Source organism: Pleurodeles waltl, chromosome 5 (genome assembly GCF_031143425.1).
Source record: "Pleurodeles waltl isolate 20211129_DDA chromosome 5, aPleWal1.hap1.20221129, whole genome shotgun sequence".
In the NCBI taxonomy this organism is placed as follows: Eukaryota; Metazoa; Chordata; class Amphibia; order Caudata; family Salamandridae; genus Pleurodeles; species Pleurodeles waltl.
The window spans coordinates 1,149,749,298-1,149,767,114 of NC_090444.1; the positions used below are offsets into that span (position 1 = coordinate 1,149,749,298).

The following is a 17,817-nucleotide window of genomic DNA, read 5'->3' on the forward strand; positions in this document are numbered from 1 at the left end:
GTTCTTCACAGGTCCAGAAGTGTACTGAGTTGGTAGAGTCAGATGTCCAGTTCTTATACCCAGTTGTGCCTTTGAAGTGGGGGTGACTTCAAAGAGGGGTCTTTGAAGTGCACAGAGGTCCTCCCTTCTTGCCCTGGCTCCAGACTCACTACAGGGGGTTAAAGCAGTCCTTTATGTGGGAGTTGGACACTGCCTATTTAGGGGTAAGTGTCATCTCCTTCTTCCCATCCTGCCATGGATAGCCCATCAACATGCAGTTGGTCACTCAGTCACACAACCCTTCTTTTGTGTGGGGCTGTCTTGAGAGAATGCAGGAAAACAGCGTCATCGCAGCCTTGACGTGAATTGGAGACAGGCTGCAGGCACACAGGGATAAGAGCAGGAAAATGCCACCTTTCTAAAAGTGGCCTTTTCAAAATTGTATTAGTAAATCCGACTTCACCATTAAAGAGGATTTATCATTACAATTCCATAGGTACTAAACATGAAAGGTCTACTCCTTCTCAATCAGGAATTACCCTTTATTGGATGTAATAATGAACCCCGATGTCATTTTATGAAAAGAGTAGGCCTCACAGTAGTGAAAAAGGAATTTGAATTTTTCACTACCAGGACAAGTAAAACTCAAAAGTATATGTCCTGCCTTTTAATTACATTGCACCCTCCCCTATTGACTGCCTAGGGCTTATCGTAGGGGTGACTTATGTGTAATAAAAGGTGAGTCTAAGGCTTTGCAAGGGTTTTTGAAAGCCAAGTTGACATGGCAGTCAAACTGCACACACAGGTTCTGCAGTGGCAGGCCTTCAGTGGGTGGCACAATCACTGCTGCAGGCCTACTAGTAGCATTTAATTTACAGGCCCTAGGCACATAGGGTGCACTTTAGTAGGGACTTATAAGTAAATCGAATATGCCAATGGTGGATACATCAATGTTACCATGTTCTAGGAGAGTGAGCACATGCACTTTAGCACTGGTTAGCAGTGGTACAGTGCTCAGAGTTCTAAGGCCAACAGAAAAAAATCAGCAAAAGTGAGACAACGAAGCCAAAAGGTTTGGAGGGAAGACCACCCTAAGGCTGAAAGGTCTAACAGCGGTAAACACCAATGTTAAGGAACATACATACACATTTAGACATGGCTGCTATATTCAGTTTGTCAGAATACTCTGTTACCTCATCAAAAGTTCTATTATCAGTCAGAACATTTAATATATGGCCTGATTACCGTAGTATCAAAGTTGAGTTATTTCAATTTTTTCATAAGAATAGGCTAAGACATTACTTCAGAAATAATTCATATCTGGGGCTGACAGATGCCCCCCTGACTTTCATCCATCATCAGTGTTCACTCTTTATACATATATGGTAAGAAGAGAGATTCTGACCACTGAGCAAGTTCTATTAAGTGATATTAATCTCATAATCGGATCAGTGAATTGTTTCAACCATTAAGGATGATGCAGTGAAAAAAACTCCAATGTTCCAGAGTATAAATGGGTATGATTTTCTAAATAAAAAAATGATTCAAGGGTACAGTGCTCACAGTTCTAAGGCCAACAGACAAAGATCAGCAAAACTGAGACAAAAGTGAGACAAAGAAGCCAAAAGGTTTGGGGGAAGACCACCCTAAGACTAAAAGGTCTAACAGCGGTAAACCCCAATGTTAAGGAACATACATAAACATTTAGACATGGCTGCTATATTCAGTTTGTCAGAATACTCTGTTACCTCATCAAAAGTTCTATTATCCGTCAGAACATGTCATATATGGCCTGATTACCCTAGTATAAAAGTTGAGTTATTTCAATTTTTTTCATAAGAATAGGCTAAGCCATTACTTCAGAAATAATTCTTATCAGGGGCTGCCAGATGCCCCCCTGACTTTCATCGACCATCAGTGTTCACTCCTTATACATATATGGTACGATGAGAGATGCTGACCACTGAGCAAGTTATATTAAGTGATATTTATCTCTTAATCCCTTCGCTGCCAGGCCTTTTCCACCTCCTGTGCCACGCCTTTTTTTGGCTATTTGGGGCAGTTCGCGCTTAGGCCCTCATAACTTTTTGTCCACATAAGGTAGCCAAGCCAAATTTGCGTCCTTTTTTTCCAACATCCTAGGGATTCTAGAGGTACCCAGACTTTGTGGGTTCCCCTGAAGGAGGCCAAGAAATTAGCCAAAATACAGTGAAAAGTTTTTTTTTTTTTTTTTTTTAAATGGGAAAAAGTGGCTGCAGAAGAATGCTTGTGGTTTTTTCCCTGAAAATGGCATCAACAAAGGGTTTGCGGTGCTACAATTACCAGCTTCCCAGCTTTCAGGAACAGGCAGACTTGAATCAGAAAACCCAATTTTTCAACACAAATTTGGCATTTTACTGGGACATACCCCATTTTTACGATTTTTTGTGCTTTCAGCCTCCTTCCAGTCAGTGACAGAAATGGGCGTGAAACCAATGCTGGATCCCAGAAACCTAAACATTTCTGATAAGTAGACAGAATTCTGAATTCAGCAAGGGGTCATTTGTGTAGATCCTACAAGGGTTTCCTACAGAAAATAACAACTGAAAAAGAAAAATATTGAAATTGAGGTGAAAAAAATGCAATTTTTCTCTACGTTTTACTCTGTAACTTTTTCCTGCTATGTCCGATTTTTTAAAGCAATATACCGTTACGTCTGCTGGACTCTTCTGGTTGCGGGGATATATATAGGGCTTGTAGGTTCATCAAGAACCCTAGGTACCCAGAGCCACTAAATGAGCTGCACCCTGCAGTGCGTTTTCATTCTATACCGGGTATACAGCAATTCATTTGCTGAAATATAAAGAGTGAAAAATAGCTATCAAGAAAACCTTTGTATTTCCAAAATGGGCACAAGATAAGGTGTTGAGGAGCAGTGGTTATTTGCACATCTCTGAATTCCGGGGTGACCATACTAGCATGTGAATTACAGGGCATTTCTCAAATAGACGTCTTTTTTACACACTCTCTTATATTTGGAAGGAAAAAATGTAGGGAAGGCAAGGGGCAATAACACTTGTTTTGCTATTCTATGTTCCCCCAAGTCTCCCGATAAAAATGATACCTCACTTGTGTGAGTAGGCCTAGCGCCCACGACAGGAAAGGCCCCAAAACACAACGTGGACACATCACATTTTTTTTAAAGAAAACAGAGGTGTTTTTTTGCAAAGTGCCTACCTGTAGATTTTGGCCTCTAGCTCAGCCGGCACCTAGGGAAACCTACCAAACTTGTGCATTTTTGAAAACTAGAGACCTAGGGGAATCCAAGATGGGGTGACTTGTGGGGCTCTGACCAGGTTCTGTTACCCAGAATTCTTTGCAAACCTCAAAGTTTGGCTAAAAAAACACATTTTCGTCACATTTTGGTGACAGAAAGTTCTGGAATCTGAGAGGAGCCACAAATTTCCTTCCACCCAGCGCTACCCCAAGTCTCCCGATAAAAATGATACCTCACTTGTGTGGGTAGGCCTAGCGCCCGTGACAGGAAATGCCCCAAAACACAACGTGGACACATCCAATTTTTTGACAGAAAACAGAGGTGTTTTTTGCAAAATGCCTACCTGTAGATTTTGGCCTCTAGCTCAGCCGGCACCTATGGAAACCTACCAAACCTGTGCATTTTTTAAAACTAGAGACCTAGGGGAATCCACGATGGGGTGACTTGTGGGGCTCTGACCAGGTTCTGTTACCCAGAATCCTTTGCAAACCGCAAAATTTGGCTAAAAAAAACACATTTTCCTCACATTTCGGTGACAGAAAGTTATGGAATCTGAGAGAAGGCACAAATTTCCTTCCACCCAGTGTTCCCCCAAGTCTCTCGATAAAAGTGGTACCTCACTTGTGTGGGTAGGCCTGGTGCCCGCGACAGGATTAGATCACGCAAAGGTAAATGTTGGTCCTTACATGAGGCAGCTGTTGGCCCTGGGATGATCCATTCCTGACGCAGGCACTAGGTGTAGGCACTCAAGTGGGGTAGTGTTTTTATCAGGACAGGTGTGGAATCACTGGGTGGTAGGAATTTTGTGGATCCCAGCATATTCCTGTAGTTTGTGTGACAGAAATGCGAGAAAAATCGAGTTTTTATTTAACATTTCAGCTTTGCAGGGTATTCTGTGTTTGAAAACTTTGGGAATCCACACAAGTCACACCTCTGTGGACTCCCCCGAATGTCTAGTTTCCAGAAATGTTTGGGTTTAGTGTGTTTCTCTATATGGCCGCCGAACCCAGGACCAAAAACACAGGTGCCTGCCTTACAAAACCAGTTTGTTTTGTGAAAGATAATTTTGATGTCTCCACAATACGATTTGGGCGGTGGAATTTGGGGCTGAACTAAATTGGGGAGCTCCCAAGAGAGCACTCTCTCTCTCTGCTTGCCACCACATTCACCTGCTCTCTGGGTTGGGCTAACCCACTATTACCCCGTTGCACAGACTGTGCTTGTGAAGGGACAGCAGGACTGTCCTCATCACCTCCCTCATAATTTACTGGAAGAGGAGTTATCGAATGGGACTCCTCCGACTGAAAAATTACTCCCAGAGTCTGCACCATTGTCCTATCCCTCAGATGCTGTCTCAGTATCTGATGTCTCAGTCTCTGATCCTATGTCAGAGCTGTCCTCTATAACCCGAGTGACGGCAGCAGACATCCATCAAGATGCCATCTCTGATATTGGCTAAACTGTTGCTCTAAAACACTAGCCTACGTAGACAGTCACAAAATCGATGGTGTGTGTGAGATACGTGCAACAGTAGAGGCCACCTTACCTGCGCTTCTTCCCTCAATCAGCACGTTCTTTCAAGACACTCAAAAAACACCTTTTCACATACCATTCATCACAGTCTTTAGCACCTCCTGCGCCCAGTCCAACAATCATTATTGGTGCTCCCACTCCCTCCTCCTCGGATTCCCACATTACCACCCAGAAAAAGTGCCCTTCATCTCTCCACAGCCGCCCTCCACCCCGCACATACATTTCAATTGTATTATAACGTAGGTAATGGCTGACTTTACTAATGTACCCAGCTATTTACATAAAATACAGATTTGCTCTTTGCAGTAGGCATATAAACCTTCTGCGCTTCTTAATGGCACTAAAACTGCCACTAGACAAAAGTCTGACCCTTTTGTAGCAGAAACATAATCACAATACTTACTTGACTTTTTTATTGCTGCCTAAAAGCTACAGTTGAAATGCGTCAGTTGAAGTATGTGCATTGCTTTGAAGAAGCAAGCTGCAACTGCAAGACAACTGGTGGCATATATATATATATATAATTTCCTGGGGGCCGATCGCAGCCCCCAGGGAAACCACACATGTACTAACAAAAGTGATATATATATATATATATATGTATATAGATCTATATATATATAGATCTATCTACATAGATATATCTATAGAAAGATCTATATATATTTATATATATATATAGATCTATCTATAGATATATATATTTATATATATATATATATATATTTGTTTTAGTAGTTGTATGGTTTCCTTGGGGGCCAAAATGGCCCCCAGGGAAACCCTACAACAACTAAAAAAAATATTGCCCCCACAGGGGGTCACCCTGCCCACGGGCGACCCCCGTCCATTTCTTTTTCGTATTTTTTTTTAAATAAAATTTAGCCCCGGGGGGTGGGGGGCGTTTTCCGAACGTGGGGAAGGCCGTTTGGGGAAATCCACAAAGTGACGTCAGCACGCTTCCATGTCTCCCGGGGTTTTAACAAAAAAAAAATCCTCGGGTGCGACGGTCGTGACTCGCACCAGGGAGGTAGTGCGGGCGTCGGCCAGTGACCGACGCCCGCACCCAAAGGGTTAAGTTCACCTATTCACCTTTCACTGTGCCGTCACATTATAGGAGCACCATTGTTTTTGATCCATCAGTTTTTACTGTTTTTAATGATATTTCTTGATGTTCCAATTGATGTTAGTATATTGATTCAACAAAGAACTTGATTTACTTAAGAATAAAAAGATCACTTTTGCATCTTATTCAGTTGGAATAAGATCATAACTTTTTGCCGTGGGAGTTTCGGCTTATACTTCCTCCATACGGACCATATATTTTTGTATTCGTATGAAATATTCTGAGAATGGATTCAATGAAAATGTGGAATAGGGACGGTTCCTGACAAGTTTACAGAATGGCTGAAGCAACCAAATGTGATCTTTAATGCTATTAACAACTGGGATATTGGATGTGTTACTTCACAACATAACTTAATAACATAATGTGACTTTTTTTGGTTGTAGTAAATGTGCGCCAAATTACTGTAATCTAATGTGAACTAACTTTCTAGTGGTTTATGAATCACTAAGTATGTTTAGGTAATATTAGTTTAGGTTAGTTATAGGAGTTTTTTTTTATTTTAGCCTCTCAAAAGAATGTTTTGCTTTAAGACTGGTATCAATATCACTCTTATCCTTTTTCAAGGCCATTATTGTTTATTATTGAGTTTGGTCACTTTTTATAAAACAGAAAAGGTTTGCACGATAATGTTTTGTAAAATACTTCTATAAATTGAATCAACAGTTTATAGTGTTTCAGTTTGTTGAAATACCTTTGCTTGAGTATGACCGCATCCATCTTGTTGCAGTTTGTTCAGTTTCTATTCACACTGGGCACAAGCCTGTCTTCTAGATCCCCATTTCAAGTACTTCTTTGCCTAACAATGATCGATCCCACACTGACATGGCATGCAGGCTGTGTGCTGCAGTTTTCTTATAGCAAAAGGGTTTAGGTATTTTTTCATTTTATTACTTTCATTTTGTGTTAAACAGTTTGTGACTTAAAATAGGGACGATATGTCAATTAAATTAATTTGACTGAATCCTGGAGACTGCTGTCTCTTTTTCCTTCGCCTGAGGGCACCTGATTCTCAGATCAAATTGATCTTGAGGATTATGTTTCCTTTTTGTTTTCAGAGCAAGGGCAAGTTGTTAACCCCTCATGCCAATATATATCTGGTACATGTCTGAAGTACATTCCTGTATGTTGCACTCTCGCTCTAATTATTCATACCACTTAAATAGGTTTTTATCCTATTTTTTCTATTTCAGAGCTAAAGAAATGTGCTTGTTCCCATCAAAGTCTCCATCATAAACTTTGCCCACTAGACTTGTCACATGCCACTTGTATGTGATATCTGTATCACCACAATCAGCTTTCTATATAATTGTAAAGTTTCACTCTTATTTTCCTGTTTTTTTTAGTCATGCTGACATAAATTCCATATGAGCAGAGGTAAGAGTTCCCCCTTCTTTTTGGTCACACCTAAGTATTTGCCCATGTGGTAGAGATCTATGTTTCTTTTTGTTGTTGTAGGTGCATTAATACTGTTCCCATGAAAACACAATTTTAAAGTACTGATGGGGGTAGAAACTTTGATACCTTAGAGTTTTTGTACTAGAACTTATATTGTCTATAGGACGGATATTATAATTAATGAGACAATTGGCCTTGTGAACTTTTTCGAGTCAGACAATAACAGATAAAATTAGAGCCGTTCCACAAATTCCATTGTTTATTAACCACGCCATGTGTTTGTTAACTGGATCTTTGTTCACAAATATTATACAAATATTCTACTCTATTGACTGTCAATTGTCATATTAGTACATTAATCAAATGGATTATTAGTTTTCAAGAAGTAAATAAATCGGTTTCTAAATGAATGCAAGAAAAAACATCATTGCTGATAACACATAATCCCAGGAATTTTAGGATTAAAGGATTGCCCTTGGCAGGTTATGTTCTAACTTCTAAAGGCAGAAAGTGTACTCCTGCTTGTTAGCATATACCTGTTAGTATTAAAAATGTTTTGTGACTCCATTGATCTATAAGCCTGAGAATAAGATATATGCAAGGGAGTAAGAGTTGTTATGTAAACTATAGTCTAAAGGGAGACATCTAAACTAATGGGCTTAGAGAGCAGAGATGGGAGGGGTATCTGTATATATTTTTCAAATCTTCAAGATGTGCAGAATGAGGAATAGTGTCAGCATGTTTGGTTAAAGTATTGAAATTATTTCCCCAAACACAAACAATGGTAAATATTCAGTGAGAGCATCAGTGAAGTACAGATGGCTGTCAAAACACAAACAAAAATGCACATTTTAAAGTCATGAAAAATGTGCAATATATGTCTCATTAACTCCCCAATTCATAAGCTGCTGTGTGAGGGAGGGAAGCACTACCATTTATACATTTTTCGCACAGGTCAACAACCCTATTTGCAGCAAAGTGAAAGGGAAGATGCATTTAGTTATGAATTTTATTTAGTATACAAATCCCAAAAGTATATAATTTTTAGGTTGAGCCTAGTCAGTGCATGCACGGTCTCTGTGAGACATGCTGTGTTCATTATATGAGCTTTAACCACACCCACTCTTGCCATTGGTTTTTTGTTGTGCTTGTTTTAAATGCTTCACTTTTATTGGGGCATTGTGCTAAATGTCCAACCTTTGTGTGCTACGTTCCCGGCCAGGGGCTTTCACTAAGAGAACATTTTTGTTGGCACTCACACTACATCACGTTTACTCTTGTTCCAGCATGTGATGGCCCTGCCTCCCTCCTCCCGTCTGGTTTCGGTTTTCTCTTTAATCAGAGCCACGATCCATTCTCCTCGCAGCTCGGCGCCATGCTTCATGTTCAAAGGTATGTATTTTTTTTTTTTTTTTTTTTACTTTGAGCCTTGTTTCAATTTATTAACCCACTCAGTAACATAGGTAGTGTATTTTCCACTTTTATGCTGCTTTTGCAGGAGTGCGCAAGCTAGTGTTAACTTGAGTTGGTCCAACAAAGGAATTATGCAAATCCCTTAAAAAAACACAAGCTTGTAAAATCGCACAGATGTCTTCCCCAGATGTGCCATTAGGAAAAGAAGACTGTGTTGTTTCCGTACCTCATGTTTCCAACATTTTCCCAACCTCCACAGAAACTCTGTTACAAGGAAAGTGCAAGCTGAGGGAGTACGAGCTAGTTCTCCTCAAATTTCCGTTCTAATGGCCGGTCCTCTCTTGTGCGCTCGGCAAAACAGGCTCAACTTTTATTTCACAGACAGAACCACGAAGAGAGACTGGCTTTTAAAGGGACATTGTGGAGCGGTCCGGGCACTGTGCCCCTGTCCTGGTGTGCACAAGATGGAAAGTTGTCTACGGGAACTAACACAAACTCGCATTTTGGGGGTACCCAGAAAATAAAAATGATAATAAGACATTAATACCCCACTTTCATGATGCTGTAATTGGGATATTCAGCTCTTCGACGCTCACAGTCCATTCTGAAACTTTACACGTCCAATTGTAAACTTGGAAGTGCACTCCACGTTTTACATTTTTCCTCTAAAAGAAGCCTTTAGTAAAGCGTATGGTCTGGGGTTCCTTAAGAACTCATGAAAGAAGGGATTGTGCAAAAGCATCTGTTCAATCAGAGTATCTGAACAAAGGCAAACCCACCAGCATGTAGCCTCTCCAAAATGTATCCCTTCCTGCACAGGAAGGAAAGCTCCCAGGACGAGGCTCCTATACCTTTGGTTGATATTTAATCCTCTGCTTTCAGCACAAAGACACATCTTTCTGGTTGCACGTAAGGGCTATTGAGATGTGACAGCATTTCTAGTTGTAGCCCTCAGAGAAGAACCGGAGCCTAGAAGCTGCTTTTCCAACCTTCCCCTGAACCAAGCGGAGAGATTTGCATAAAATCACATTTCCCCCACAAAACTAAAGCCTTTCCCATACATTCAAATGGATGCTGACACTTCATGTCCTTCTCCAAGAGCAGGGCAGGGGCACTGAGCTTTACAATATTAAAACAAAATGTAATGAATTATATATATACATATTTCCTGACAGAGAAAAATTGTATAAATGTGACCCAGAAAACAAGAGGAGATGTACTAATTAATATGCATTCACACATTTTTTCCCTTTAATCCGAGCCGTGATCCTTTCTCCTCACGGCTCAGCGCCATGCATCATGATCGAAGGTATGTTTTTTTTAACAGTTGAGCCTTGTTTCAATTTATGTGGCAAGAAAAGTCCAGTTATGAATTTACAATGCCAATAGCTCCAACTCAAGCAAATGTGAGACCTACTGCATTGCAAATGCTTGTTCTATGTTGGTTTACAGTTGTCTGGTGGTGGGCATTCCTTCTTGACTAAAACCAGGCTTTTATCTTTCCATTCGAGATAATAGATATCTAGAACCACCATCTCCACTTACAAGTTCCAGGAGCTGGACATACACCTTTCTGGGGTTATGGCTAGATGGGGGTAGGCCTGTGATGGAACAGCAATTGTTAGGATGATTCAAGGCAGCACCATATTTTTTAAATTATTTCACATTGCTAATTTGTAGAGAAGTTAGTACTTTGTTCGGGGGTGAAGGATGCATTTATGTAGTTAGCAACAGAGGCTTTACGCTCTGGGTTACTTTTTGGGCAATGTGTCAGGGAAGGAATAGTTTACTTAGTTCGGTGGAATTGTGGAAGAGAATGTTCTGGCTGCTGGGGTTACTGTGATTACTGTAAATGTGTTCCATGATTCTGTAGAGTTTTTGGTGTGAAAGCTGAAATGTGAGTCTATAGGATTTGTAGGTTTTCTGACATTGTTTAAGTTGCTTCAGTGACATAGCTATGCTTGTGCAGCTTCGATTGGAGTCAAGATGTTGGAGGTGTGCAGAGATTGTACACAGCTGGTTAATGAGCTAAAGTACTTGTAAAGTGTGGGAAGTGTTCAAGCAATCAGCTGTTTCAAGAAACTGGGCGGGTTTGATTTGGTTATATTATTTGTGTGTTTCTTTTGACGTGTTAGAGTGTTTATAGTGGTAAGAGAGGGGTTTTGGTGTCATTGTCACTCAGATTTTCTTAAATTTCCCTTTCTGATTTTAACGATGTAGAAACCATTTGGATAAAATGTATGGGGTTTGATTCTAAGGGAAAAAAGAATCTGGTACTGCACGATTTCCAGTATTATGAATGAATGAATGGTTTACAGTAAAGGGAATACAGTACTTGGGCCTCTGGAGAATTCTCCCACCGAACCAGTATCAAAATCAAAAGACTCTTGCATAGAGTACAAGCAATCACACCACAACCAACGGACAATGTTGACTGCAATACAGGTTCCACTAATCACTAATTCTTTCCATATGGTATGTGGCTAAGCACAATAATGCAGGATAACAACAGTAGGCATGTGCATATAGTTCTTAAATGATTCAACATAATCCAAACTATATTGTAGACATTTGTGAAGTAAAGGTAAATCATAGAAGAAGAATAACAAAGAGCATAAAAAAGAATTAGAAACCCCTCCAGCCCCCTCTTTTGCCCCAACTCGCCATCAACAAACTCTGCCCATGTCAATCCGTAGAGTCGAAAGTGGGACCGTGTGAAAGATCTAGAATCCTGAAGTTGGAAGCGTCTATCTTGTGTACTGATCGGCAGAGTAAGGCATGTTTCAGGGGGAAAAGGGTAGCCACGCCTATCATTAATTAATAACTCCTTAGTACTCCCTGGATCTAAACTGCTCTAAGAGTTCGTCCCATGCCATGGCTACTGATCGTTTATGGAGCCCACAGCATTCCTCTCTACACGGTGCATAGCTTTCAGCCGTACCCCAACGCAATACTTCTTCCCACCAACATGAAGCAAGTGGAGACCGGGAGGATTTCCACAGCTTCATGATCTGTCGTTTGGCTAGTAGAAGCGTAAGGTCCACAAATCGAGCTACTGTCTTCAAATGTGTGGGCCAAGGATAGAGGCCGAAAAGACAGTGTTTCATATCATACCATTGAGTGAGCCCATTGATCTCTAAAAGGACATCTTCCACCTCCCTCCAGTAAGATGACAGCGAGGCACAAGTCCATAACATATGCAAAAGATCTGGGGTATCAGCCTTACATCTAGGACAATAGGGTGATGCTGTGAGGAAAATTCTATGGCGCATCAGCAGCGTCAAGTAGGCCCTGTGCAAGAGGGAGAATTGTATAAATTTAAACTGAGAATTGCAGGAAACCAAACTGGGATATTCGAGTAAGAAATGTCATTCTTTATCATGTAAGGCACGAGTCACGTCTGTTTCCCATTGTGCTCGTAATGGGCCAAATTGGTATGTAAATAGGCATGTACACACCTGTGGAGCAATTTGACCAGATACCTACCCATTTCCACTTCATATACTGCCTGAATCAGGTGCTGCATGGCAGGCTCTGCCTCCTTTGGTGACCAGTGTGTGCGAACATATCATAGAATAGTGGCATGTGAATTCTGGAAGCCATGAAGCTGAGTGAATTCTGCATGAGTTATCAACATACTTTCCGCAAAGAGGTCTCCAATCATAGAGACCCCACCATTCTACTAGAATGCAAGCCTCATCAAGGAGAGTGCACCCATAGCGGTGGACAAGCCCCGGAGTGGGATATTTGGGCAGTGATGCAGGGGTGAATTCGTATAACAAAGATCGTGCCTCTGATGCGTTATGGCGTTGCCAGGCAATAATGGAAGATGAGGGGGCTGTGTCGCTCCCGCAAATAATTACCTATGCAATGTTCCCATGCGCGACATAATTGGTGCGTATCCAATCTATTTGAGGTGGATACCTGCTCGCCAGTAGGATAACCTCTGTAGCTGTCCATCCAAACAATATACCCTTTAGTCCGGAGCATCCATTCCACCCTCTCCCGGAGGAAGCTGCATTTTAAAAAGTTCAACCCAGCGCCTCCCCGTGCCCAAGATCGAGTGGGTCAACAAAAAGTTCAAGGTCTTAAATATGCTCAGAGGGACAACCACGGGTAGATTAACAAAATAACACAGTAGTTGGGGTAACATTACCATTTTGGGCAAGGCAAATCAGGTCAGCTACTGACAAGGGCAGTGTAATCCAGAATATTTGGTTTGTGGGAGGCATACAGTGGGCAAAAGCAGTGCTAGGGTCACTAAGAGGCCTCTTGCAGGAGTTGCGGTGGAGGGCATAAGAAAGGCACCATTTTTTTCACAAGCAATTTTCATCCTGTGCTTCTCAACAGGATTTCCTACCGATTGGAAAGGGGAGTGAGCAGGACGAGACTGCACCATTGGAAATTGTCATCGGCCTACTGCGTACCACAAAACAATATGACACAGCAGGGTGCGTGACCACAGTGGTGACTAAAATGGCTGCCTGCCAGTGAAGCTCCAGCGATTGCTGCCTCTTTATGCCAAGAGTTGAGGGTACCCCCGCCACTGCTGAGGCGTTCTGCCATAGAATTAGCCATTTAACCGCCTGATGGTCCTGGACGGGGACTCTCCCGTCGGGATGGCTGTCTGCACCCTCCTCAACTGATGGGAGGCCTTTGAGGCTTGGCACTGCCTCAGATCCCCTGCGGCAACAGGGGCCACGGGTGAGCCTGAGGCCGAGACAATTTAGTCTCGTCGGAGCCGCGTGCCTCCCTCATATCCATCCTCCTGGCACTTCTATCCCCCCGTGAGTGAGGGGGCTCTATACTCCTGCCACCGAGTGACCGTCCATGCTCCTGTGAGGACACCACCGGTTGTTGTGTACAGCAGATGTTGGGCTGATACCGTGCGGGGTCCAGGGCTCCGTGCTGGTGTGAATGTGGCAGCCTGCACTACCTTGTAAGGTGAACATCACTCACAGACATGGTGGAAGTGTAAGGAAAGGGCATCTGTCCAGAGGGAAAAAAAAAATTCCCAGCAAAGGAAAAACGTGCATTTACACATGAGCTTCCATTCACCCAATGCTGAGTTCTCTGCTACAGAAAACTCCACACAGGGGGAATACGGGAATTTAGAAATAGTTGCATGACATTCCCAAAAGAAACACCTCTTGCAGTTTTCCAGGTATTCTCCTGGAAATGTTTGTGAATATCAGAAAGTAGTAAGTCCACACCAGTAGTTAGGTATATTCCTACAGGAGCAGATTTATTATGTTTTTAACACGTTACTTACTTATTTACTTGGTGAAGGCTTTTTATCATAACTGCCAAGCCAAAAGGGTAAAGGAGCACCGTACATTTCCAACAAAAAATATTTCTTATAATTGGTCTAGTAATACATTTGGTAGAAATATGAGAATTATGCATCATATCAATGAAGAGTACTGTTAGGCGGGATGGGAAATTACATGGGTATTTTCATGGGCCTATGGCATTTGTTGCTAAACTGCGCCTAGTGACCTACGTGTTGTAAAAACATACACACAAAGGACTGGGTCATGAGTTTACATATTTAGTGGTGAGACTCCATTAAGGATGTGTCTTGCTGGCTACCTCTGGCCACTTGAGTTCGGTACAGATTATTGCTTACAATGCTTGTGAGTATGCCGCCTTCCAGCTACTTCAGAGGACTCTTAGGCAGTGCAGGCAAACAGCAATACTACAAAATCGCAGAATACCCCAATGTGACGTGTAGGAGTTGATTATTTAGTGGCTTTGCATGACAAATAAGAAAACGCTTTTGAAAACATGTTGGTCACAGAAATAAGCACAATCTCCACACTACATCCTAACTATGTGCTCTTTTATATGAAAGGCATGAAGATCAAGGCACTTACTTTTACCAGAGGATTAATGACGCCTACATTTGGACTTGCATTGAAGACTTTGTTGAAGTTTGTCTCTCTGTTCACGAGTTCCAGCTGGTAGAACTTCTTGTCATCCTTTGAAAGAACCACAAGGTATTAAAACTTAATGTTCAACGAGACAGAGAACAGTGTAAACACTTCTAACAAATTTGAAACATAAATATTGTACATGCAAATGGCATGTGTGGGAATGCCCCCATAAATAACCTAACAAGAAGGCAATTATTCATAAACCAATGAACAGCTAAGGGTGCACTTAATTATTTATTATAATGGATTTTAATTGTAAATACTCTTCGGTATCAGAGAAGTCTGTCAGATAATGTAGATGTGAAACAAAGAAACGACTTACAATCAGCTTCTTTATGAGCTGATCCCGCTCTGCGATCATGTCTTTCAGCTCAGCGATAACCTGCAAGTCCTCAGGTCGAGATTCTCGGTTTTGATACTTGTCCTCCATTTCTTCTAATCTTAAAAGTAGACAAAAACATGAGTGTAAGGGGTACTCGACAATTTAAACTCTGCATCTGGATCACTTCCGACTGCTGGAATGTGACATGATCACTGGTGGGTATTTGAGAAGGTTAAAAGGTGGATGTCTAGGTCAAGCAGTCCACAGGTTGGCCATTTCTGATGTGTTTCTAGGATAGGGATGGGTATTTTACTTTGACCAGTGAGTTCAATGAAACCGCAGCAGTGCTCAGGCAGTTGTACTGTACAGTGTAAATATCAAACTATGATGTCTAACATGTGAACGGAACTTATGTTGACCTTGAGCAATATATCTTGCAGGTGATAACTGGCAGCTGATGACTGAGCTGTGAGTCCCTGCCCGCACACTCATCTTCAAAATGACTTTGGTCGAAATGAAAAAATTATAGAATGAGGCCAAAGCCGAACAATCAAGCCGGATATTTAAATCTATCGTATTGTAAAAAGGGTATGTTATTACAGCTAGCAAATAAGAGGCTTTAACTAAACAATAAAATTAATAATAAAAGTATTATTACAATACTTTCTGCAGAAACAAAAAAAAACATATCTCTGAAACATATATAAACCTTAAGATTTTCCTGAGTTTAAGTATCAGTTAATAAAAAAAAAAGGTTTAGAAATGCAAAGCCAATCATCTACAGTAACAATGAGTGTGATCCCTTTCACGAAGCTGGAAACATATTACATTCGACATACTGTAGAAACACTCCTAAACATACCATACAAGGATATCAGAAGGCACTGAAGTGGTTCTTACCATGTAAGGGCTGGAGGCTTAGGCAGAATGCCTTTCTAATGCCACAGACAACCAAGGCAGCTTATTACATCTTTTTAATCTACAGCAGGGGATATTTTATTACTTAGATTATATGGCACCTAATTTTCTTTTTAGTATAGTCCTTCTTTAGCTGCTGTTTGTTTATTAAAGATATTCATATAGTGTGCACCTGCCACATGGGTTTGTGAATAATAACCAACAGAAAGAGTTAACAAATCATATGGCTAGAGAAAAAGTATAGAGAAAAAGAGGGACAATTTATTTTGAAGGTGAACCCTGAAGATGTGAGCCTTTAAATTTTCTGGGAAATTTTTCTGGAAAAAGCAGTTTAGGATCAGTGTATGTGGGTGATACAATGCGCCATTTTTTCATCAGTTTTATTGAATTCTCTATTTTTGTACAGTGGAGGTATCACTACATGAAGGACATCATGTAATCATCAAGGCATTTCTAAATACAGTAATCAAGAGAGGCAATAAAGCATAACGCTGTTATGTTGAATACAGAAGCAAGCCTTAGCATGTAATATGTGTTATGTGAGTATATTGCAGCAGTATCCATGAGCATGTGCATTCGGTATCAAAGCGTCTATCCAAAGTGCCATTTTAAATGTGATTTTAGGTTCACACAAGAACCAATTAATGTATTTTGGAGTAGGAATGCTGTGGCCTGATTCCTATGTTCCTGTGAATAATCTAGCTGCTGAATGTGGGATGGGCTTGCGGAGAGGGGGATAATGTACAATTTAAAAAGCCAGATAGCATTTCATTGTAATTTTCAGGGTGTGGGAGAAATAATACTTGTATTTCAGTCTGAGAGAGGGATGGATTGTTTACGTTTTTTCTGCAGATGCAAGTGGAAGTATGCAGTTTTTGGACGTTTAGAATTATGTGGACTAATCAATGATGAGGTGTAACATTTTGGTGCAAGACAGCAGTGATGTAGAGGCTCCTTTCTGAGCTAGTATTTCAAGCATCTGTTCGGTGGTGAAGAATCAGAGTAGATGGGGAAGGGTTAGACAGGCCAGACTTCATTATGCCTCCTTAAAAGGCCAGCGCTTTAATTTGTAAAGAACAACAGCCAAACTAGTATGGCCTAGTTATCATGCTTTAAATCCTGGAGCAAAGTGGCTACTGACCAATGCTAGTATGTACAGTACCACTGTCAGGGTAGTCTTCACGATGTGGAAAGCACCATAAGAGGACCCGTACATATGCTTCTCCTGTATTTATATAAAGCAGTCTAGACCGGCCGGTAGCCATGAATGCACAACTGCTTAGCTAATGTCCATTTCACAGTTCCTCTGTATCCATGGGTGCAAAGCACCATAAACAGCCAATTTCACATGGACCCAGTCTCTAATGCATCACTTGATTAAATTATGATCTTGGTCAAATGACTGTTTCTCCTTATGTATTAGCACCCTCATTTTTGTTTACTTCTGTTTAGAAATACAGTCATTCAGGTTATGTCGTTTAAAAGATAATAAGGGAAAATAATGCTCAAAACGAAGAAAAAATGAACACTGATTTCAAATGTTACAAAGGAAAGAAAAAACGCTCCATTGGAAAGGATAGAAATAGGCATTCAATGTAATTTAATGGGAACTATAGTTGACCAAGAGCTATGCACCCTCTGCAGCCCACCTGCATGTGAGTATGGCCGAATACAGGTTGGTGTTTAGTCCCACAGAAAGCTTTTACCTCCTTCAGAATTACATTTTTTTTTTACTGAAGTGTAAAAGTCATGGAGCGGCATTCTTGAAGTCTGGCTAACATAAGGTTGGATGCACTGCACTGCTGTTAGAAAGATGAAATGCACAAGGTTGAAGCCATCGATGTTGAGTCTTTTTCAGGGAGGCTTGGAAAGTTATGCTGGCTCTCCAGCTGAGTTTTTTTTTTCTTTTTTTTTTTACCAAAGTCTGTTTTTCCCCACA

The 17,817-nt window shown here is 41.1% G+C and overlaps 1 protein-coding gene across 9 annotated transcripts in view; it reads right to left on the reverse strand.

Annotated features, from left to right (window-relative positions):
- FAM184A (family with sequence similarity 184 member A) overlaps positions 1-17,817 on the reverse strand; it is a 670,286-nt gene that overhangs the window by 54,242 nt on the left and 598,227 nt on the right. For all 9 annotated transcript variants that reach the window (XM_069235390.1, XM_069235388.1, XM_069235387.1 and 6 more), the window contains 2 exons: positions 14,961-15,078; positions 14,579-14,683 (listed from right to left, as the gene is read on the reverse strand). In XM_069235390.1, the coding sequence (XP_069091491.1) occupies positions 14,579-14,683; positions 14,961-15,078 (223 nt within the window). The remainder of the gene's footprint in view (positions 1-14,578; positions 14,684-14,960; positions 15,079-17,817) is intronic.